The 23,662-nt window shown below is 44.4% G+C and overlaps 1 protein-coding gene across 4 annotated transcripts in view; it reads right to left on the bottom strand.

The window, feature by feature from the left end:
- Window positions 1-23,662, bottom strand: part of LOC122944462 (neurabin-1-like) — a 102,909-nt gene that overhangs the window by 12,195 nt on the left and 67,052 nt on the right. For 2 of the 4 annotated variants that reach the window (XM_044302741.1, XM_044302742.1), the window contains exons 8-17: window positions 22,956-23,009; window positions 20,783-21,012; window positions 19,146-19,242; window positions 16,180-16,348; window positions 15,262-15,413; window positions 13,713-14,031; window positions 12,324-12,402; window positions 11,591-11,662; window positions 10,860-11,040; window positions 6,573-6,689 (exon numbers count right to left, since the gene is read on the bottom strand). In XM_044302741.1, the coding sequence (XP_044158676.1) occupies window positions 6,573-6,689; window positions 10,860-11,040; window positions 11,591-11,662; window positions 12,324-12,402; window positions 13,713-14,031; window positions 15,262-15,413; window positions 16,180-16,348; window positions 19,146-19,242; window positions 20,783-21,012; window positions 22,956-23,009 (1,470 nt within the window). The remainder of the gene's footprint in view (window positions 1-6,572; window positions 6,690-10,859; window positions 11,041-11,590; window positions 11,663-12,323; window positions 12,403-13,712; window positions 14,032-15,261; window positions 15,414-16,179; window positions 16,349-19,145; window positions 19,243-20,782; window positions 21,013-22,955; window positions 23,010-23,662) is intronic. The other 2 variants (XM_044302744.1, XM_044302743.1) reach the window with 2 other exon arrangements.

Raw genomic sequence — 23,662 nt, 5'->3', positions numbered from 1 at the left:
AGGCAGGGGAAGGACCTAGCCAGTCCAGCACAGGGGATATACATACCATGCTGTCCTCCCTAAATGTCATCCATGTCTAAAGTCAATGCCAGGTTGGAGAGGCTGGAATCAGTCACCGCGACCCTCTCCTTGGCAGGGCCACCACCGGCAGCATCACCGGCGCCGGCCGGATTGCCAGTGATCACGTCGACCGTTAGCCTGGAGGACCAAGAAGTCAGCCCGGCGCACATAATACCGGAGGAGGAACCTGGGGTACCCATCGCCACCAAGAAGACAGAAGGGCCAGACACGGTCATCACTTTTCCTGGGTACCCAGTTGGATTCAGCCTCAATGCAAGCCAGTTTGCCATCCGGGAAGATCCAGGACATTCTCGCCCACATAGTCAACTACCTTCAACTCAGCACCGGCAACCGCAAAGAACTGCAGTCCCTGTTGGGCTCCCTGATCTTTGCCATGCGCATCCACCTCGGGGTCGCTCATTTATATCACGGCTCCTGCACCTCTCCCCTTTCTCCTACACGACTCGCACGGGGTGTCCCTGGATGCCCACGCTGCAGGCAGCTCTGGGCATGTGGGGGAGATTTCTGTCCACCTGGAGTGGCGGGGGCTTGTTTCTCCCTCAGCCGTCGGACTCTTCCCCCTCTATCTGGTCAGATGCGGCATCTACCACAGGCTTCGCGGCCATTTTTGGGAACGATTGGCTGTGGGGCAGCTGGCCTCCTGCGGTCCAGGGTTTGGAGGGATTCTCCGCTGCCTCAGCGCTTTTCAAGTTCTACCCCATCGGGGCGGCTGCCGTAGCGTGGGGTCATTCAGGGGCAAACATGTCGGTCCGGTGCTAGTCAGACAACCATACGACCTGTCAGTTCATCAACAGGATCGTTCCAAATCTCTCACAATCGTGAGGTTTCTGCAGAGACCTCCTTGGTTGGCCGCTTGCAATAACAATTTCTTCTCACATTGTTTCCATGTCCCGGGGGTGGGCAATACGGCAGCTGTCAGTCTGTCTCGCGTCAGATTTCAGGCATTTCATCAAGCTCTCCCATCAGCGTCACCCACGGCCTCCATCACTCCATCATTCAAACAGCTCATTCTGGATTAGAAGGCATCATGCGGCATAGCCAGTCTTTGTCTCGCTCAGCACTATCAGACGATACACATAGAACACACGACAGAGCGTTCACACTATTCAACAGGTCCTGTTGGAACACAACATCCCGCACCCCTTTTTATCATGAAGTCTCTTCCGGGGTTGGCTTCTTTTTGCCACCTCAAAATCATGTCATACAACACCATCAAACTATATCTCACTGGCATTTCAACATCATATGCTAATCACACACCCCAATAACATCAGCTTCATGTCCTCGCACCAGATCAAATCCATACACAGAGGTATTCAGGAAACGGAACCCGCACGTCCAGCCCAGAGGCTACCCATAGTCAATCATATCTTCAAAGCATTATCCGACTTACTGGACGCCACGCCTCTTGAAACAGATACCAACTCCATCATCAAAACGGCAAATTACTTGACCATCTACGGATTCCTGAGTTCCTGGAAATTCACTACAGCCTCCACGACCCGAACCTCACCTTGTCTTCTTGTCTCCCACTTGTCAAAACACATGGTTCCCTACATCCTGTCCTTACCTCACTCCAAGAATAGTCAGCACTTACCCGTCAACATTTCATTACCCCACGCACAACAGTTCCAGTCAGGGTCCTGGATGCTCACAATCAGCGTCACAAGTTCTACCCTCTCAACCGCTACTTCAACTACATGGTTCGGTACTCACCACCACCACCTTCATGACCCATGCCGGGTCATCCCTCACACAACTAGGCCTCAACGCAGCCAACTGCTCAGGGCACTCCTGTTGCATTGGAGCCACGTCCACGGCCTCCAGTGCCAACATCCTCACTCATGTCATCAGGGGATTGGGGCGCCGGGAGTCATCCGCTTACACGCATACATTCCCAATCCAACACAAGAGTGGCTTTCCAAAACATGTCGGGTTAAGCCATTGATACATCAATTGGTTACAATAAACTGGTTATTTCCATTTTTGCCCTCTTCTTTCTCAGGCCTACCTCATCCTTGGTTTCGGCACACCACAACCGACTGCACTCATTCCCTGCTTTCCCAGGGCTCTTCACTGTACTACCGTAAGCCCCTTACACAAGTATTAAGGCAGTTTGCCTGGATTTGTGGGAGGGGCTGAGGTCCGCCTCCAGCCTATTTAGGGCACTCTCCTTACCTGGCTCCTGCATCATTGAGGTCTGAGCTTTGACCCTCCCACCACTCCACTCATTTACAACTCATTTCTTCCATATCTTTTCCTTGGGTAGGCCCTCTTCTTTCTCAGGCCTACCTCATCCTCGGTTTCGGCACACCACAACCGACTGCACTCATTCCCTGCTTTCCCAGGGCTCTTCACTGTACTACCGTAAGCCCCTTACACAAATATATATATAAAATAATCCTGATACAACCAAGAGCTGCTCAACATAAAAAATGGTTAAAATCTAAAAACACTAAAAAGGACATAAATTATATAAATATACCCAGAGTACCGCTTTTTATGCTAGATTACATATAAAAAAACAAAAAAAAAAAAAAACAACCCTGACTGGATATGCAAAGTTTATCTTAACACTGTATGTCTGGTAGTCTAGTATATCTATGGTAGCCTTTTTAATATGCGCAGCAGTGGCGCTCCTTTTAATTGAGTGTCACCATCTGTAACTTCCACACTAGAACATGTTAGAAATCACACTGTCCATTAACCAATCCTACCAGTGCACCCTAATGATATTGCCTGGTGGCTATGTCCATACCACCATTTTACCTGCTTTTTTTTTTTATTGGAGGCGACTTAAATAATGGACAAAAATACAGTGCAAAAAAAAAAAAAGTATAAAAAATCTGCTGCATTTACATCATTGACATTTTATTAGCACTGTAAATGGAGTTAGCTGTCACCGAATGATCTTTCATCCCCTTGTTCAGTTTCCATCAGTTGGTTCGGAGGCTATACGGGAAGCCACAACACAGGAATACTAGGATGCACTGGCAATATTGGCAATTTCCCTTTGAGCACTGTCTGAAAATGTAGAGAGTCGAAAGCAACATAGTATACGGGCAGCGTGCCACCAGCCGTCCAGCCACATGAAAATCTCCCGTCTCTGTGCCTTACATTTCTGGTAAGAAAAAAACATTAGAAACTTCACCCTCATTCATCACACTTGAGCAGAGAAATCGCTTCTTTCTGCTGCCGTCTTCAACAGTGTGCGAGAGGCAAAAACAAGTCTAACCTAGCGGATTGGCTGCATGCAACTTCTGATTAAGGCCTCATATTTCAGTGTCCGTTTGAGGTCAGTGTTTCATCCGTGAAATATCCATGTTTGATCCGTGCGTCCATTATTTTGGTCATCTGTATTCCATGGACGCTGCTCAGCTGAAAATTAATTTCCAAAGCATCCCCTACCAATGGTCCGTTGCCACCCGTGTCGTGTCAGTGGCTTTTCATTAACCCATAGACTTCAATGGGCTGTGTTTAGTCCGCATCACGAACGTCAGTATACATGGTCAGTAAAAAATAAAATAAAAACACGTGTAAACAAAAAACAATTAATCAGTACGTGTGCTGTCCTTGGACAACACAGACAGCACATGTCACTTAAGTGTGAATGAGGCCTAAGGCTTAGAACTGTGCTGGGATTTCCTGCTGTGGGTGAGAAAAGAGCTGCTTCATTTGGAATGGAGCACAGAGCTGTTGCAGAACGTCAAGTAGTAAAATCTATGCTACCTGATGGATGGGGAGCTTTTACAAGGGGTGTAGAACAGAACTTACGCCAACGTTGATGCAATTCATGCGCTTCTGAGCACATGCATGCAAAGAAAACAAAGGAGGATTCCTGTACACTGAGGAACTATAGTTTGCCACAAATATATGGTATATGATTAATTATAAATTGCTATTTATCTCAATGTAGTTTGAAGTTAAAATAGCATTGGTCTAATCCTCAATATGATCAGCAACCTTCACCACTCCAGGTGCTGTGAAACTACCATCCCCAGCATGCACACTGTTCTTGTAACTCCCACAGAAGTAACCAAAGGATTCTGGGAGCAGCTGGAGGTTCCCGATCCCCGATGTACACTATTCTGTGTACGTGGCCAGTGAATCTGTGCCTAACCTGTACCCTTAAGGCTAAATTCACATGTTGAGGATGCAATTCAGCCAAAACCTGGGCCAACATGCACATTGGTGGTTTTCAACAGCTTCCTTAAAAACACGTATACAAGATCCTCATTACAACGTGTAACAAATAACCAAACCGAAAAATGATCCAAGTCGGCATAGGCCACAGACCGGGAATTCTGTTGTGTCCTCCAGAAATGATAATTACACAGTATGTATTATGTATAAAGTCACCAGGATGAGCCTTTGTAATTAGGTCATCTTTCACACTCTTCGGGCATGTCCACAAAATCAAGATTCTTATGCAAATATCACCCCTGCTACATTAAAGGGCATCTGTCAGCAGATGTCCCTATGACACTGGCTGACCTGTTACATGTGCACTTGGCAGCTGAAGGCATCTGTGTTGGTCCCATGTTCATATGTGTCTGCATTGCTGAGAAAAATAATGTTTTAATATATGCAAATGAGCCTCTAGGAGCAATGGGGGTGTTGCCATTACACCTAGAGGCTCAGCTCTCTCTGCACTTTGACTTTAAAGGGATTCTGTCACCAGAAATACCCAAAATTAAACTGGCTGACATTAGCGATGTGCTGATGTCAGGTGAACCTAACTAGCCTATTCCTAGTTTTATCCATGCCCCTGTTACTCCATAAATGTAACTTACAATATGCAAACTAGCCTCGGGGGGGGGGATGGGGGGGCTGAGCATTGCTCCTGCTCCTAGAGGCTCCCGTCTTCCACCTCTATCTCCTCCATCCAAGTCTTGATCCTCCTGCCCTGAGTGCATGGTAAATCTCGCGCCTGCGCCATGCAGTTTAGTATTCTGCGCAGGCACAGTGAAGGAAGGATGCTCACTGGCTGCAGACTTCCTTACTGCGCCTGCGCTGAATACTGAACGGCGCAGGCGCAAGATTTAGCACATCGCTAATGTCAGCTAGTTTAATTTAGGTATTTCTGGTGACAAACTCTTTAAGAGAAGTCAGGGTTAGGTGTGATGACATTTTCACTGCCTGGCCCCGTCAGACAAAGTGCAGAGGGCGCGGCAGATGCAGAGAGAGCAGAGCCTCTAGGAGTAATGACAACGCCCCCTAGAGGTTCATTTGCATATAATAAAACATCTTTTTTCTCAGTATTGCGGGCACATATGAACATGGGACCAACACAGACGTCTTCAGCTGCCAAGTGCGCAAGTAAGGCTACTTTCACACTGGCGTTTTGGTTTCCGTTTGTGAGATCCGTTCAGGGCTCTCACAGGCGGTCCAAAACGGATCAGTTTTGCCCTAATGCATTTTGAATGGAAAAGGATCCACTCAGAACGCATCAGTTTGCCTCCGCTCAGAACGCATCAGTTTGCCTCCGTTCCGTCTCCATTCCGCTTTGGAGGCGGACACCAAAACGCTGCCTGCAGCATTTTGGTGTCCGTCTGATGAAACTGAGCCAAACGGATCGTTCTGACACACAATGTAAGTCAATGGGGACGGATCCGTTTTCTATGACAATAGAAAACGGATCCGTCCTCCATTGACTTTCAATGGTGTTCAATGCGGATGCAGACGGTTGGATTATCTGAACGGATCCGTCTGTGCAGATCCATGACGGATCCGCACCAAACGCGAGTGTGAAAGTAGCCTAACAGGTCAGACAGTTTCATGGCTACAGATCTGCTGACAGATGCCCCTTAAAAGGGCTGAATTTACAGTGGAAATCCGCAAGAGAACTAAACACACTGCGGATTTCAAACTCTGCACTGCGTGTCATTTTCCATATGGCTCAGCTTCGTCAGATCCACTTGCCTGGTACTGTAATCTAAGGATTTTTACCAGGTAAAACCTGCAGCAGCTCCATCCTGCGTGGACTTGCCCTTAAAGTGATGATCTCTGGGATGGGGAAAAGCTAGCAGAATATATACTGACTCTCTGGCCCCATCTCTTCTCATAATGAGAGCACCAAGCTAGCGAATGGTGGATTTACCCGACGCTGCACAGCCTCAATAGAAGTATCTTCCATCACGTCCATCAGCAGATCTGAACTGATGACGTCTCTTGCAAACACCTCCCATGTGCAGTGTAATGTTAATTTGGCATTATTAGGGTTAACTTTTAAAAAAAAAATCTTTTCTGGTTAAGTAATGAAAATGAAAAAAGACGGTGACATTTTCAGTGCCTATTTCGTACTTTTTGCAAAATGACTTGTGGACAGTGATGTTCGGTCATGTGAATTTACCTCTACGGCACATAAATCTCATGATACCAGACACTGAAAAGGTTGTAGTCATGAACACTGGTCAACCCACAAATGATTAGGACGACACGAGGGACATGCAGGGACACAAAACACTAACCACACCATGGACACAACTCACCTCATTAGACGAGAAGGTGAAAGTGTGCGAGCGTCCCGATAGGGAGGGCTCTGCCACCAGCCCTGATAGATCAGAGCAATGGCGGTAACTGTATGAATCATCTATGTAAACTCTACTCTGAAAACAAGTAGAAACAAGACTGGATTATCCTCGTCCCTCGCCTTCATCACAGAGAAAACATCCAAACACAAATGCAAAGTGAACTGCGTTGCAGGAGAGGGGTGAAGGTGCAATCAATTCCAGTGCACCAAATTACTCGCAATACGTCACATAAGTGCAACGCTCAGCGCCGCGTGCAAGAACCAAAAGAGAGCCTGGCGTATTCACTACCTCAGTAACAAAGCCCCTTTATACGGCTAATATATATATATTACTGGCATTTATATTATTCCTCTTCATAGATGGAGTTACATTACACAATTCTGTCTGGTTTATTATGCAGCTGTAAGCGCCTCCTAGTGGTGGCTGCAGGTATCCAGAATTTTAGCATTTAAAGGGCATCTGTCAGCAGTTTTGTACCTATGACACTGGCTGACCTGTTACATGTGCACTTGGCAGCTGAAGACATCTGTGTTGGTCCCATGTTCATATGTGTCCACATTGCTGAGAAAAATGATGTTTGACGTTGCCCTTACTCCTAGAAGCTCTGCGCTCTCTAACTGCTGCGTCCTCTGCACTTTGACCGACAGGACTAGGCAGTGTAAACGTCATTACACCTGGCCCTGTCAAAGTGCAGAGGGGCGCAGCAGTTAGGCTCCATTCACATGTCTGTAGTGCACTGCGGATGCGCAATACACCCGGCCGGCACCCCCATAGAAATGCTTATTCCTTTCCGAAATTGCGGACAAGAATAGGACATGTTCTATTTTTTTCTGGAGCCGCGGACCGGAGGCACGCTCCGGAAATGCGGAGAGCACATAGTGTGCTCTCCGCATCCTATCCATCCCCATAGAGAATGAACGGGTCCGCACCAGTTCCGCAATTTGCAGAAGGGATGTGGACCCATTATTACGGACGTGTGTATGGAGCCTTACAGAGAGAACGGAGCCTTTAGGTGTAACAGTAACGCCCCCGTTGCTCCTAGAGGCTCATTTACATATATGTAAACATCATTTTTCTCAGCAATGATGGACACATATGAACATGGGACCAACACAGATGCCTTCAGCTGCCAAGTGCACATGTAACAGGTCAGCTAGTGTCATAGGTACAAAACTGCTGACAGATGCCCTTTAACATTTCTATGCTGTGGATTTGGAGCCAAATATAAAATAATTAAGACCTACTACTCCCTTATCTCTACAGGCAAACTCAGAAAATAAGGCTCTATTGTATAGTCAAGAGCAAGGATTCAGCCAGGACAGGACACAGTGGCAGCAGATGTAGGGATTAGATTACATCCCTCTCACGGTGCTAGTGACGACATGGACAATGGCCGCTTTCTCTGCTTAGAGTATGTCTATTACCAGAGAAGTGTACAGGGTACAGAGATATTCCTGAATAGTAATGAAATAACCAATAGGTTGAGTGTAGCAATAAATGGGACGACAATTTCTATAGGGGAAATCTAGTCAAAAGGTTTTGGTATATCACAGTTGCATGTGAGAAGGTCTCATTGGTGCAGTCTGTTCTCAGACCACAACTGACCACCAGAATTTGATTTTGGAAATCTGATAAACTCTAAGCAAAGCTTTATTCTGGTGAATGAAATGTTTGATAGACTGTTTCAAGAAACTGAAATCTCGGAGCAATGCCCAAGGTGGCACTAGTCTGTAGAGCAGATTCTTTCCAGAAATCTGTGGAGGTCCAAGATCACAAACTAAACCAATGTGATCTTCTCAGATGTCTCCATGGCCCATTGTAAGAGCGCATAGACTGTTATCTGCCCCTTAATAATCATATAAGCATCACACAAACTAGGGTCAGGGGTGAATGACTTCCAGTATCCAGTCACTGACAAAGTCATGTGTGCCGATGCAGCAAATAATGACTGTCCTCAGCAGTGACCAAAGTGGTGGGGACCAGGTGAGTACGGATTTCACCACAGGTCCTGATGGCTGGTGGGACAGATGAAAAAAAAACTGGACAATCAACCGGCTATCCACATCCACCTTCCAGAACTGGAGTTATTGGTGTAAAAATGCAAACTGTTGCAAAACTTTTACACAAATGAGCCCAAAAAGTCACAAAGGCCCTATTTTGCCACTTTATGAAACCAGAATTCAGAAGTGTATGGCTCGATAAATGTGCAACATCTTGATAGATGTAGAACCTCAAACCCCGAATATAATCAACATACAATATGGCAGTGCATAAACAGTCTAGATTTTAGACTTGCTGCTATTAAATGTGCTCTTCAGTACACGAGCGCTGCAGGCAGCATGTTCTAGAGCAGGAGGAGCTGAGCAGATTGATATATAGTGTTATGGGAAAAGATTCAGTATTTCATTCATTTATATTCCTGCTCATTTTGGGCTTTGAAGTCCAGGAGGCGGTCCCATCAGTGATTGACAGCTCTCTGTATACACAGTCATAGAGGGAAGGCTGTCAATCACTAAAAGGACCACCTCCAGGAATTTAAAACCCAAAATGAGCAGGATTTTCATGAATAAAGATTTACTGAATCTTTTCCTATAAATCTACATACCAATCTGCTCAGCTCCTCCTGCTCTATAACGTGCTGCATGCATCTCAGACACCATGGTCAATGTGACAGCTTCCGCTGGCACAGCACGCACCTGGTTGGCATTATAAAACTGGTACTGGGGAAGACGGACTTGAATTATCAGCCAAATTAATACAGATGTAAGTCAGTCCAGAGAGTTGCTTACTTAGCATGATGCCTCCCCTATTGTTTTTCAGCATTTCACTTTGTTCCAGATAACACAGATATTCAGAGAGATAATTTAAAGTAAAATAATTTTAAAAAGTCTGCAGACATTTCACTTATAAGATAGAGTTTAGCATTTCCCGTCTGGTGGATTCAGGATTCCAACATTCTACAAAGTAAAACATTAAAACTGAAAGTGAATGCGTTGCATAGTAAATGTAAGGCTCTATACACATCCGCATCAGAGCCTCCATCGCAGATTCCGCCTTGTTTGATGGTAAAAAAATAAATCAATAAATCAGCGCTGAATGCAGTGTTATTTTTCCTGGTAGATGACTGGTGGTGGAGTTCTGGCTTCTGTTTATAATGGAAACCACATTGTAAATGTGAACATAACTGATCTAAGAATCCACAAATGGGACCTCGTTAACCTGCAAGGTCACCCGTCTGTAAAGTGTTGGTTCCCTTTCCTACACCACTGTAGGGCAGCATTCTCAAGGGGATGAGAAGTGACAACTCCTTTGAACATGACCGTTTTTCATTGACGGTTGTCACTTCAACCCTTTGCCAGCATTTGGTACTAATGTACTTGCCCTAATTTGGACCTAATAATACAGGGCAGCACTCTACAGTCTACATTTGCCTGAAATAGCTGCCCGATGCACTATTCATCAGGAATGTCTTAAGAGCCTACCATGTCGGGAGTACATGAATTTTTAAAGACACTCCCAGCATAGTTTCACAAGGGGCAAGCAGCTGGCTCAAACTGGTTACACTACTACGGCTTAAAGGGGTTGTCCAGTATCTATTACTAGCTGCACATATGCCGGGAACAACATTGCATGCAGCCAGTAATCGGCGCTGATGTCCGATATGAATAATATGTCCGCATTGCTGAGAAAAATGTTTTAATATACGCAAATGAGGGGGCGTTACCCTTACACCTAGAGGCTCTTCTCTCTCTGCAACTGCTGCGCCCTCTGCACTTTGATTAACAGGCCTAGGCAGTGAAAACGTCATTACACCTGCCCTGTCAATAAAAGTCCACAGGGTGCGGCAGTTGCCGATAAAGCAGAGCCTGGATGTGTAATGACAACACCCCCGTTGCTCCTAGAGGCTCATTTTCCTATATTAAAACATAATTTTCCTCAGCAATGCGGACACATATAAACATGGGACCAACACGGATGTCTTCAGCTGCCAAGCGCACATGTAACAGGTCAGCCAGTGCCATATGTACAAATCTGCTGATAGATGTCCTTTAATCTTAGTAAATATAATTTGTTACTGGCCTTTCAGGAAGTCTTTCTACTGAGGACTATAAAAGTTAAGGTCAGTCTAAAAATGGAAAATATAAAAAAAAAAAAAAAAAAGAGGTTTGTGTCTTCAGTGGTCTTACTGGTTTTTCTAAGAATTTGGGCTATTTGATAAGCTCCTTATATTCTCTCTGTCATTACCTTGAGTCGGGCCCTCTCCTGCTCATCCAGAGGGTCAGAGCTGGGGAAGGACATGCTGCCACTGTACGCAGATTCCTTGTGGCTTTCACCAAACCAAGAAAAGGGCATGCAAGTAGGAACTGGGGAGTCTGAATCCGACAGGGACTGATTTCCAGCTTCATCCAGCAAGTCCCTGGAACCACTGGAAATAAGACAGAACAGAATTAATAAAAGCTTGACATACAGCACCGACCTTCAATAGGATTTCACCATCCAATGACATCAGCCGTAACATTAAAGGGGTTTTCTGTGTTTTTAATACTGATGACCTATCCTCATCACCATCTGATGGGTGGGGGTCCGACACCAGGGACCCCGTTGATCAGCTGAGAAGGCAGCTGCATTTCTGTGAGCGCTGAAGCCTTCTTACAGCTTTCCCTAGGCCTGTGACAACACATTCATCGGTCACGTGGCCTAGATGCAGCTCAGCCCCATTGAAGTGAATCAGACAGAGGGCAATACCAAGCACAGCCACTATACAATGTACGGCGCTGTGCCTGGTGAGCACAGAGAAGGCCACGGCACTCACAGGAGCACCAGTGCCTTCTCAAACAGCTGATCAGCGGGGGTCCCGGGTGTCGGACTCCCACCGATCAGACATGGGTGACCGATCCCGAGGAATATATTTGACTTCTGAACCACACACAACCAACAGTGAATAAAAGGAAACACAATCCAAGCGTATTATTTACCGACTATCCAAGGATCCCCTCTGATTCTCCCGGTCTTGCCTTTTGCCTTTCCCTCCAGACTTTCGCAGTCCCCTAAAGTAAAACATTTAGGTTGTAAAGCAATGAAGCCAACACACAAGACAATGTACACAGCTCTTCTGCAGAGGGCAAGTACAGATGTGCGAGCCGCTACCAGCGCCATCCTGCAGCTACGGCATGCCCAAGATCTCAGGCTGTAAGATGAGATTTGTGACTATATGTATAAAATTCACGTCATAATTACTTTTACAGTTAAATAAATCCGCATACAAAAACTCCACGTGGTCAAAGCCTAAGAAAATTGCACAATGGCAATTGAATTTTTTTTTTCATGGGGAACACATACACCATCTGAGTGGAAATCAGTGGCGATTCAAAAGACTTCACCGATGTGATCTCCTTACATAAACGGCTACGGTTAATTTGGCCAAGTTCCCCTTTAAATTTGTATATATATATATATATATATATATATATATATATATATATATATATATATATATATATATATAGAAACCTGAATAGGCTGTGTACTGCCCAAATATGTTACAGCTATTGCCCGGGTGCAAGTGGCAACCTCAACCCCTTAATGTTGACATCCCTCAGTCTGTAGAAATGCACGACGGTAAGTATCGATGGAATATTCTTTTATTTTTATGTAAAAACACATAAAATAAATAAAATATATACAGCAATATGCATTGGGGTCTCCTACCCAAAATCTGGGAACCTTCTTTTATGCTTTCCTGCGTTTTCAGTCGAATCTGCAGCTTTATCGTCGTTTCTCTTGTCATCTATGCAGGCAAATAACAAGTCACAGCATTTTATAGCTAAACATACAACATATGTAGCGGTCGAGCAAATATAAAGTGCATTTTGTGTGGTATGCATGGAGACAAACATGAATGTAATGTAACTAGAATGGATTCTGTTCTTCCAGAGGAGAGAAGGAATAAAATATTCAACACTCCTAAAAAATATAAATGAGCAAATCAATGGACCGCTGTGCATAATTTGCAGGACTTAGATATAGAGATCCAATGTAAAATACAGTGCACGAACAAAGCGGTACAGCTGCTCCTGAAGACATCATTAGCCCAGCGCCCTGAGATGTGACTACATCACCACATAGCAGTAGATGCAAGCCTGGAAAAACTAGAGCTCAGTTTGGCTTTACATGACCTATATACCATAGAGAGGACCGCAGAAGTGGGGATAAGCTGCGGCTAGCATTCTCTGCGGTCAGAACAGGGGGATTTAGTGACAACGTTCTGTTAGTCAACAAAGTAATATTTTCTTAATTTTCTCCTCTGGAATTCAATGATATAAAACTCTGACATATCCTTATCAATTGGAGGCACTGGGGGTAGGGAGTGTTTCCTACACTGTACAGTAAAGCACCGCACACTGCACTTTCCAGCTTGTGTACTCCTGATGTAGACCGCCAACGCATAGGCATAGAGAGAACGCACATAAGATCTGCACGAATTTCAAGGTGAGGATTTATGTGCATTTCTGCATCATGTCTGCACCAAAATCCGCAATTTCTAACAGCATTTGTTGGTACGGATTTGCCGCAGATTTAATAATGGAAATACGTACGGCAGGTCAATTTCTGCACACAAGAATAAATCCGCCAAGTGTACATGAGGTTTGTGTAATCTCATACACTTTGCTGGTACGGCACTACGCTGCAGTTTTTTCTGCCTCGGAATCCGTATTCCACAATGTGTGTAGGGCCTAAAAGTCCTAATTTCTGCAGTCAATATAGGATGAAATCCAGCTCACCACATTAAGCAAACTTCCTCCTTTCTTTATTGATCCTGCTCCAGCAGGCGTGGTTAATATAAAAAATAAGAATTGATTCAGCATTGGTGGTCATGAGATAAAATCCAAGTTTATTCCAAGCTAAATAAACTTGGATTTTATCCCTCAACCACAGGTGCTGGATCAATTCTTATCTTACTGAGGTTATCCTCATTTCTGCACCGACCCAGGATTGCTATTGATACAACCCTAACTTGACTTTACAGCCCCACGTTATAGTTACCGCTGGAACTTGGGTCTTTTGTACCAACGTAGTTTGTCTTCTACCCAAGCTTACCTTTGGCGACTTTGCCTTTGCCTTTAGATTCTCTCAGCTTGGTATTCCTAATGTATCCTCCTGAGGAACTCTGAGCTAGCCCTTCCCCAGTGGGAGACTGACTGGAGGTTAGAATGGTTTCAGTGTTAGTCCTGTGGGCTGGGGAGGAGGAAGTGGAAATGGAAGGGTTTGACTCCAGGAGACTACCTAAACTTTCTGCTGTTTGAGACTTTTCAATCCTTTGATCTTCATCTTGGGAGCCAAGCTGGTCCTCAGAATCGTCCGTTTTCTCACTAGGGCTCACAGTTTCAGCTTGGAGGGTTTCCTCTGCTTCATCCTCCTATGTGGTGTTTATATGTGGATTAGAAAATTAAAGAAGTCCAATACAATTCTCAATTTGGCTTAAAGGGGGTTTCCAATGACCTTCTCCTCAGGATAGGTGATCAGTTTCTGATTGAGGGTCCAACACCAGGGAGCTCCACCGATCAGCTGTCTGAGAAGGCACCAATGCTCTCTGCATTCTCGCAGTTTACCCTAGGTCAGTGACGTCACGTTCATCGGTCACATGGCCTAGGCACAGCTCACACAATCAATGAAATAGGACCGAGCTGCGACACCAAACACAGCCTATTAACAATGTACGGTGCAGTGCTTGGTAAGCGGTCAGGAGGTAGCAGTCTCCTCAAACAGCTGATCCATGGGGCCCCACATGCTGGACCCCAGTCAATCAGATACTAGTGTTGAGCGAACTTGTGGTTTCAAGTTCAGCGTACAAGGTCCAGGTTATCTAAGAATTCCATTATGGATTCCTCTACAACAGACGAGTTAAGGTCAAGGTCCATGGTAGCGGAATACATAACGGAATTCTTAGATAACCAGAACCTTGTACGCCGAACTTGAAAACACAAGTTCGCTCAACAGTAGTTATCAGTATTAAAAAATAAATAAATAAATAGGAAAACCCGTTTAACCAATTCTAAAAAACTCCATTCACCGCTATGGGAGTTCCAAAAATAGCCAAGCACTACTCTGCTATGTCAGGCAGTCCCATAGTGGTGAATGGAGAGGATGCCATGCATGCACGGTGTGCTTTCCTTCACTTCGGGGGCTTTGATCTGGAGATAGGAGCAGGGTCCAAGAGGTGGGACACGCACATATCCATAACGATATGCCATAAATGTTGATACGGGACAACCTATATAAAGGGGCTGTGCCAATACAGAAACTTATACCATATTGATATGTATCTGATATGGGGGTCAGGCCATTGCGACCCTGAACTGATCATGAGAAAAAGGGATCCATGTCCTCATGGTGGCAGGTGGGACTGCCGGATAACAGCAGAACTCAGGTACCTCCTGCAGACCCATATAGAATGGAGTGGCGGCAGACACGGCTACCTTTCACTCCATCCAAACAGGGGTACAGGACTCTCCTAGTAAACTGTGGGGATCCCAGCAGCAGGACACCCACCGATCAGTTACTCGTCTCCAGTTTTGCGGATAGGAGATGCGTTTCTAACTTGGCACGACCCCTTTGAATCGAATATATTTCATTTTTATGATCTTACCTCTTGAAACAATTTTTGCTCCTTGCCAACAATTAGCCCCTTTAATTTGTTCCTCGACGGTCGCTGGCGTTTTACTTTAAGAGCAAGCTGTGCTTTGGCTCTGCTGGCGCTGGTGTCCAAACGTTGGATCTCTCCCACGCATGCATCAAAATCTAGTGTCAATCAAAGACTGTCAGCCAAGTCTAAACGAGTAATTTTCACTACAAATGATGTTAAATCAGAACCATAAGAATGTTAAGCAAAAGGAATCCCACCGCTGACATATTCTGCGCGTCTTTTATTCAAGTACCACAGTGCAGGATGCCTTCTGGCCCTCCAAAACCTTCTGTGTGCTTCCTATATGACAGCAAAGTGGGATCTTGCTGAAGGGATCATGGGTAAATACCTTTCCACACGCAACACAACTGAGAAGCGAGGCGACGACCATTGATAGGCATGTGGAAGGGCACTGCCATAAATAAAAAGGTATCCCTCTAAACACAAAACCTTTTTTCCACCACTTCTAAAATGTGGTCAAGTGCACTGCTGCAGCCAATGACCGTCCTCAGTGGTGATATGTCCCCAAGCGGTACGTGACCTAGTACTGATGTGCCGCTTGGGGACACATCACCACTGAGGCCAGTCATTGGCTGCAGAGGTGCACGTGGCCCTGTTCGTCCAGATGTTGGCAGACAGGGACTGGAAGTCCAGTGACGGGAGCCCAGGAGCCAATATGGAGTGGCAGGGAGCAGGCGAGTATTTATTTCTCCACAAGTACAGCTGGATGGTGGGCAAATTAAAACAAGAAAGCTGGAAAATCCCTAGTGAAAGTGAATAACCCCTCTAAGACGAAGGGGAGTTTAAGTAAAATCTTTAAATTTACCACAAAACGTTTCAATACTGGAAATCCAAATATGTAGATTTTGTTTTTCCAATTACCAGATATGGAAGACTCTAGGAGGGTCGAACCTTCTGATTCCAGTTCAGCTGGAGCCTCCGTCGGAGCCGTCGCAGTATGCGGCGTGAATTCCTCGTTTTCATATTTATGGTTTGGGATCACCTGAAGTTTTTGTTCATATGCGCCAAGTTTGTTCTCTAGAGCTGTAATCTACAAAGTGATGAAGAAGTCATTTTATCTTCATCTTATAGATACACCACATACTGTTATATATATACACACACACACACACACACACACACACACACAGATCAAGAGAATGGAACGATGTCTGCTCTTGAGAACTCCCCTCAGACTATTTTTAATAACCAGAGCTTCATTCTAATCCATTAGATAGAGTATGCAATTATGACTATTTTAAGACTGCGGCAATGAATTGAGTGTTTTTAAATATATTTTGAAAGTATCATCATCTTCGTGAACAGGTTTAATATTGCCGCCTACACAACTGCTGTACTTGGCCAATTTCTAAATCTCTATCACATTTCCAAAGATGGTGCAGCAAAATAGATTTTAGGAGCAAACCCAGATAAACGTTACACTATTCATTATCCTTCCATTTCCAGCTAACATACACAATTTGAGAAAAAGGAACCATGAAATTACTCCAATATGTTGATTTAATATAAGGTGCATCATGTAGAATATAACGCTGGTCACTCAATGGATACTTCATAAAATTTAAATTTTTGCCAAACATGACAAGATGACCGAAGGGCATATAGCATGAATATAAATCGTAAGAGGCTGCGGTAGCGACAGGAGAAGTGTAGCCAAATGACCATAATTGGGAAAGTGCTTTATGAAATATACAATTATGTTATTATTGGATATGTTTATTATGTTCACTCTATGGCAGTATCTTCTTGCATATAATTTATTACTTCCCTATTTTATTGTTATCCTTATCACACTTCTCATTTTTATGGCATATATTATTTGTATTAAATGTCACATTTATGGTGTTGGTTTATCACATTTATTTATTTTTATAATCACATTTTTAGTATTATGTAATTATAATTTTCTTTTTTACACACGCTTCCGGCGACTGGAGCACACCGTGGTCTGGTTTCCGGTGTTTTGCCATCGTGCGCATGTGCAGACTCTGTTGCCAGCACGCCGCCATCTTATGTGGGTTGGGTCTCTGCACTGGGGGAACATTTGCGGCGATTCAACATCTCTGTCCCTCCCCAATTATTTAACAGGTGATTATTATTACAATGTAATATACATAGACCCCTGAGGAAGCTAGCTGTGACTAGCGTTATGCGTGGGGCGTTTATTCCTATACACACCATGCCTGTCCATCCTATTTGATGATAATAATAATAATAAATAAATATTTTTTTATACGATGTGCGGCCTTTGCATGCAGTATTTCTTTTTCTTGTTATACAAGGAGTATAGCCACTTGGCTTCCTCGGCATTAAAAGCTGTGTATGCCTTTACTACCATTTTTTGTTAATTTGCCTTAACACATCTAAATATCAAAAATGTTCAATTCGGACCAAACGTTTTCTTACCACAGCTCCTATGCAGACAATGTGTCTCCATAGTAACAATCTTTTAGAGGCCCTGGTTGGGACCCTCGGGATAATTTCGACAAAACACCAACCGGTCAACTGACCAAAAAGAGATCCCTTCCCCGGTCCGCCTCCCCGGGAGATCCCTTCCCCGGTCCGCCTCCCCGCCGCTGTTTCTCACCATTGGCCGGCGCATGCGTAGTAGCTACTGCGATGCCGTGCCCACAATGGGCATCGCAGTGCGCATGCCCCGGCCAAGCAATGGATAGCGCAGGCGCGGGATCTCGCTGCAGAGAAGGAGGACGCAAAGGAAGAGCGGGGCGGGCAGAGGAAGAGGCTGGGGCGGGGATATGACGAAAAGAGGCAGAACAGCCTGGGCTCCAACAAGGTGAACCCCTCCCTGGGCACTTGCGATCCCTTGAATAAAAGTCAGTTTTTGCCTTGGGGGAACTTCACAAGCAAACATCAAAGGTACCATTAGAATCATAGACTGCTATGCTAGAGCGCTATGTAAGCGGTCTATAAAGGTCACAATCTGGTGACAGACTCCCTTTAAGGCACACTGATACTATGTATCTTTTCTCCACACACACACACCTCCTATATTGCACACTTTCCCTGCAATCATAGATTTTATGACCCTCCACTGTCCTGTGAGCACACCACGCCACCCCTCCAGACATGTTTCGCCAGATATGTGGCTTCGTCGGGGGAGATAAGGGTACCATTTTGTGCATAGTAACAACCAATAAGCCCTGCACCGTCACAGCCCTGCAGTTACATTCCCTTCTATCTGTCCTTTATTGCTTTGTAACCCATCAGGCGTACATTAGAATAAGGGCTCATGCACACAACAGTATGTATTTTGCGGTCCGCAAAACACAGATCCGCACAAAAATATGAAAAAAAAAAAAAAAAAAAAAACGACATCCGTGTTGCATCCTTATTTTTTTCCATTGTAACAGTATTTCCTCGTCCGCAAAACAGACAATAGGACATGTTTTATTTTTTTGCAGAACGGACATGCGGACAGGGAATATACACAGTCATTGAAATGAATGGTTCCGCATACGGACTTGTAACGGAACAAAAAATAAAATAAAAATACGTGTGCATGAGCCCTAAGGCAGGGGACAGAAAGCAAGCAAATATGTTTGCAGAGTTAGGCTGTATAGGGTTTTCTTAAAGGGGTTGTGCAGCCTGTTTATACCGATGACCCGATACTAATAGAACTCAACGTTGGGCATAAGTCACATAAAAAAAGCCGCTCCTAATAATGTAAATGTTTCTGAAACTTCTCCATTCAACAGCTGGTCATTTATAGGTCCAAGGTGTAGGATTAAGTTTATATGTACAAAATGATGTTCAGCAGAGCCTGTACTCCGCTCCAATAGCATTTCCCCTAATACAATCAGTGTTACCCTTGCATATAGAAGACTCATCTGCTCAGCATGTTGTCTGTCCTTTTCCCTTAAAAGTTCCTTGTGTTCCAGTTCGTTCTTCTCAAATTCTATTTCCCTATAATTAAAAAAGAAAGAAATGTAACAGCTACAAAGAAATGGTAAGGTCGATGCCTGATATAATAAAGAGGACTTGGGTTAACCTATATTTTGGGTCAAACCATGGGTGAGCTAAAGCCAATTTAAATTGGCTAGTCTTCCACAAAAGATAGATTTCAAGGGAAGTTCCCTAACTTTTCCCAGCAGGCTTAATAAAAGAGGTTCTCCCTTCTTCTAAAGTGGTCTTTTGGGACCCACTACAAACCTGAGAATAAAAAGGAGCAGCAGTGCTGGTTTAGCGCTGTGTTCCTGTCTAACATTAACTGCACAGTGCCGCTAGTCCAGCCCCCACGGATGCGCCATTCTAGTGAACGGGATCCTGCAGCTTCCCTGCACAATGGGTAGCGGGGGCACCACTGTGCAGTAAAAACAGGGAAGGGAACACTGCTGAACTAGCGCTGCAGCCCCTTTATTCTCAGGATTGCTGTGGTCCCACAGAACAGACCCCCCCCCCCCCCCCCACCAGTCATGATATCATATGCTAGCAATACACCATCATTTATATAAGATTGGAATGCCACTTTAAACTAAGGTCATTTAAAAAAAGAGTACCTGTCTGCATGATCAACCCCATCAAACCAGGCAAACTGCCCAGTTTATCATGACAACTAAAATTAAATCTTTTTTATGTATTTTTACCTTGTAGGCTGCAGAGATAAATACTTTTATGTTTATTCTAATTAGTTAGAGCACCGAGGGTCTGGCTGTAGCACTAGGAGCACCACTAAGGCTATCCCCCCCCCCCTTTCCCATTTTATTGACAGAGCAAGACATCTCACCTTGCCCTGTCTTCTGTGCTCACGGTCTGCAGATGCTTGCTGAGCAGTGCCGATTCACAGTGCTCAGGTGCCGACAAAGTCATTCCACCCAGAAGACAGAGCAAGATGAGACGTCTTTTCCTGTCAAACAGTCAATGGGATGGAGGGAGTATACTGAGCATTGGGACCTAGCTTTAGCGGTGCTCCTAGTGCTACAACCAGCCCCTCGGTGCTCTAACTAATTTGGATAAATATAAAAGTAATAATAATCTCCACAGCGGTACAAGCTAAAAACAAAATAAAGATATTGTTTTAATCAGCATCATCAACCCTACAAGAAAAATGCCTAGTTTAATAGGGCTGATCAAGCTGAGAGGTCCTTTTTGTCCAGGATTTTTTTTTTTTTTAATGGCTACTTTAGAAATAGCACCACACCTGCACATTGGTGTTATATGGTAACTGCAGGTCAGCTCCAAGTAAATGCTCCAAATACACAACTTATGGAGAGGTATGGCACAGTTTCGGGAGAAATAAAGTAATGTCAATGCATCTTTGGTATATGGAGGAAAGCATGTACTCATACTGAAAGTGCTGAATGCATATACATTACACAGTGAATCATTTTATGGCCATTTAAACAAAGTATCACACAGCCACTTCGGTGATCTGGACACCAGAAAGTGTGGCTGTGTTCATGCATCATCTTGACCTAGTGTGAGTGATATGTGGTAGAGAACCTACTTTAACTGAAAATCCTTCAGTACTTTCTTGGCCTTGGTGTATTTCTTCTCCAATGTATCATACTGTTCCTGAGTTTCCTTCAGATGTTCATTAACAGTCTTGCAAAGCGCCTGAGCCTCCAACCAGTAGGTCTCCAACTTCTTAATCTTTTCCTTGTTTTCCTCAACAGACTGTTTATACTTCAACCGATTGGTTTCCCAATCCATCTTCTCATTCTCTGCAGCCTTGATCTAAAATATAAAAAAATTAAAGTTTTTTGTTAGGGCCCCTTCAACAGTAATATACAACTAGAAATTTTTGGGGAAATTGTGTGAAGTGTTCTTGCCTCCACCAGTAGTCTACAACTGGAGGAGTGGGCGGAGTTACTGGGAGGAGTGGCTTGAGTAACTGTTGCGTGGTTGGAGTGGCTGGAGTAACTGTGGAAAGGTTGAACTGGGCAGAGTAACTGTGTGGAGTGTTTGGAGTGGGTAAAGATAGTAAAACATTACACAAACCAATTGATTGATCAAATTTAAAAAGTGCACATGGCAAGCTTGATAGAGTGAGAAATGCATTTCAACTTTTATTTATTTATATAGCACATTTAATTGTAATGTTGTTGCCCAAAGTGCTTCACAGTTACATTAAAACATACATTTATAAAAACATTAGCAGCCGATTTGTGTAGGTGGGCTTGAAAATGAGGGAGTGGTGGCAGTTTAGAAATCATGTTCTGATTTTTTTAGCTCACACTCTAGCTTTTGTCACTCTGCTGGCTGCTCACACACCTCGGTTCCTATGGCAACTCGCTCTACAGCAAGGGCAGAGAAGAGCGGTTAAAAACAAACTGCTCCAACTTGCTCACTTCACTGGCAGTTGCCATCTTAAAACGTAGTAGTATAGTTTAAAAATTATAAATCCTACAGCAAAGAGCTTTATATTGTGAGAATCACAAGACCCAGACCTACATTTTGATGCATAGTATGTCTCTGACATAAAAAATGAAGGCACAGTCGCAGTTTAGAAATTGCCCTTCAAATTTGAGGTGGCTATCCTGTGGAGGGAATCATACTAACCTGATCCTTGCCGCCGTGTTCCGGCTACTTCGCTCCCCTGATGCAGATATCAGGTCTCCCAGTTTCACGTGGCCAGTGCAGTAGTGATGTGTACCCTATGTGTCATGTCACTGGGTCACACGTCACCATTGTGGGGAGTTATTGGCTGACGCAGCCATTTGACCCGTGTCAAACAAGGTGACAGGGTGCTGGGAGCGAAGTACCCGCAGCAGCTGTGGGGATCAGTTAAGTAGGATTCCATCTGCAGGTTTGGCCACGCTGGGGAAGGTCTGCCCAAAAGCCCCCCCCCCCCCGTCTTGAGGTATAACAGGAAAGTGGGCAACACTATGAGCTCAAGGATATACAGTGAAAGGCTGGAGACAGGGCAGCATAGGAGAGCAGTCAGGTCCACTTTCAAGTGTACCACAAGCAATGCTATTGATCAGTTTTGGCCCAGGTGGCGAGACACCCATCAATTGCTAAAATGAAGGTGCTGAACGCTATACATCTCTGCTTCGCTGATCCTTTGAGACACGGGGGGTTACAGACAACCGTACGTATTTTGCTGTCTGCAAAATGTGGATCCACAAAAAAAGTACAAATGACGTCCCATTTTTTATTTTTTTTGGCTGACCCATTGTAACAATGTCTATTGTTGTCCGAAAAATGGAAAAGAATAGGACAGGTTATAGCTTTATTGCAGGGCTGTGGAATGGACATACTGATGGATTTTTTGCGGTCCCATTGAAATGAATAGGTCCACATCCAATCTGTTAAAGAATGCAGATCTGGACCGATCAAAACTTCTTAAATGGCACTGAGAACTGTAACTAGAGGACATTTTAAAAGGAAAAAGTAATGCAAGAGACAGGGGAGACCGCAAAAATAAAAAATAAAATAAAAATCATATTTATTAGCATATGTCCACCTGTGAAAACGTCTTAGCATTCGCAGCCAGCTCTGCCGTATAAACACTTGCCATACCAACATCTCATAGTCACCACAGGAGACACCCTAGCATTACATCCCAATAAAATATAGATATCTTAAAAGCGTAAAGTGACAGGAAAATTTAAGGAAATCAGTGGAGTCGACGTTAATGCATGCCTTAAGCAGAAAACTGCAGCAGGTGGACTCACCCTGTCTTTCAGCTGATTGACTTCAGCAGTAGTGACGGCATGCTTTAGCTGGAGCTGAAGAAAAGAAACCCTTGTGTTAGTAAAACCCAACACTAGTACATAGAAGGTATCCACAAGTATGTTTAATAAGAACATCTTTGGTTTTTACATCCTACTGAAGCATTAAAAAGGGATTCTCCAGGTGTGTAAAATTCATCCAGATCATGAAAACCCTAAGGCCTAATGCACACAACCGTGCTGTGTTTTCCGGACTGCAAACTGTGCATCCGCAAAACATGGATACCGCCCGTGTGGGTTCCGCAATTTGCGGAACGGGCACCCATAACAGAAATGTCTATTTGTGTCCTCAAAACGGAAAAGAATAGGAGAGGTTCTATTTTTATTTTATTTTTTTGCGGGCCCACGGATCTGAGCAATGGATGCAGACAGCACACGGAGTGCTGTCTGCATCTTTTGCGGTCCCCATTGACGTGAATGGGTCTGCATCTGATCCGGAAAAAATTTGGCTCTGAAGCGGACCAAAACAACGTTCGTGTGCATGAGGCCTTAGATATGGGCTGGTACATCCACACTGTTAGAGGAAATGGGCTCCCTCTGTCACCCCACCGCCCCCCCACCCCTCGCAACATGATTGCGGGGTGTCTAACATCGGTCCTTAGGTCTGTCTTGTTAGTAGACCTATTAGGCCCTGTCTGAGGAAAAGCCAG

Source organism: Bufo gargarizans, chromosome 8 (genome assembly GCF_014858855.1).
Source record: "Bufo gargarizans isolate SCDJY-AF-19 chromosome 8, ASM1485885v1, whole genome shotgun sequence".
Taxonomy (NCBI): Eukaryota; Metazoa; Chordata; class Amphibia; order Anura; family Bufonidae; genus Bufo; species Bufo gargarizans.
The sequence above is the reverse complement of the archived record's forward strand: the minus strand, read 5'-3'. Positions and strand labels throughout refer to the sequence as shown.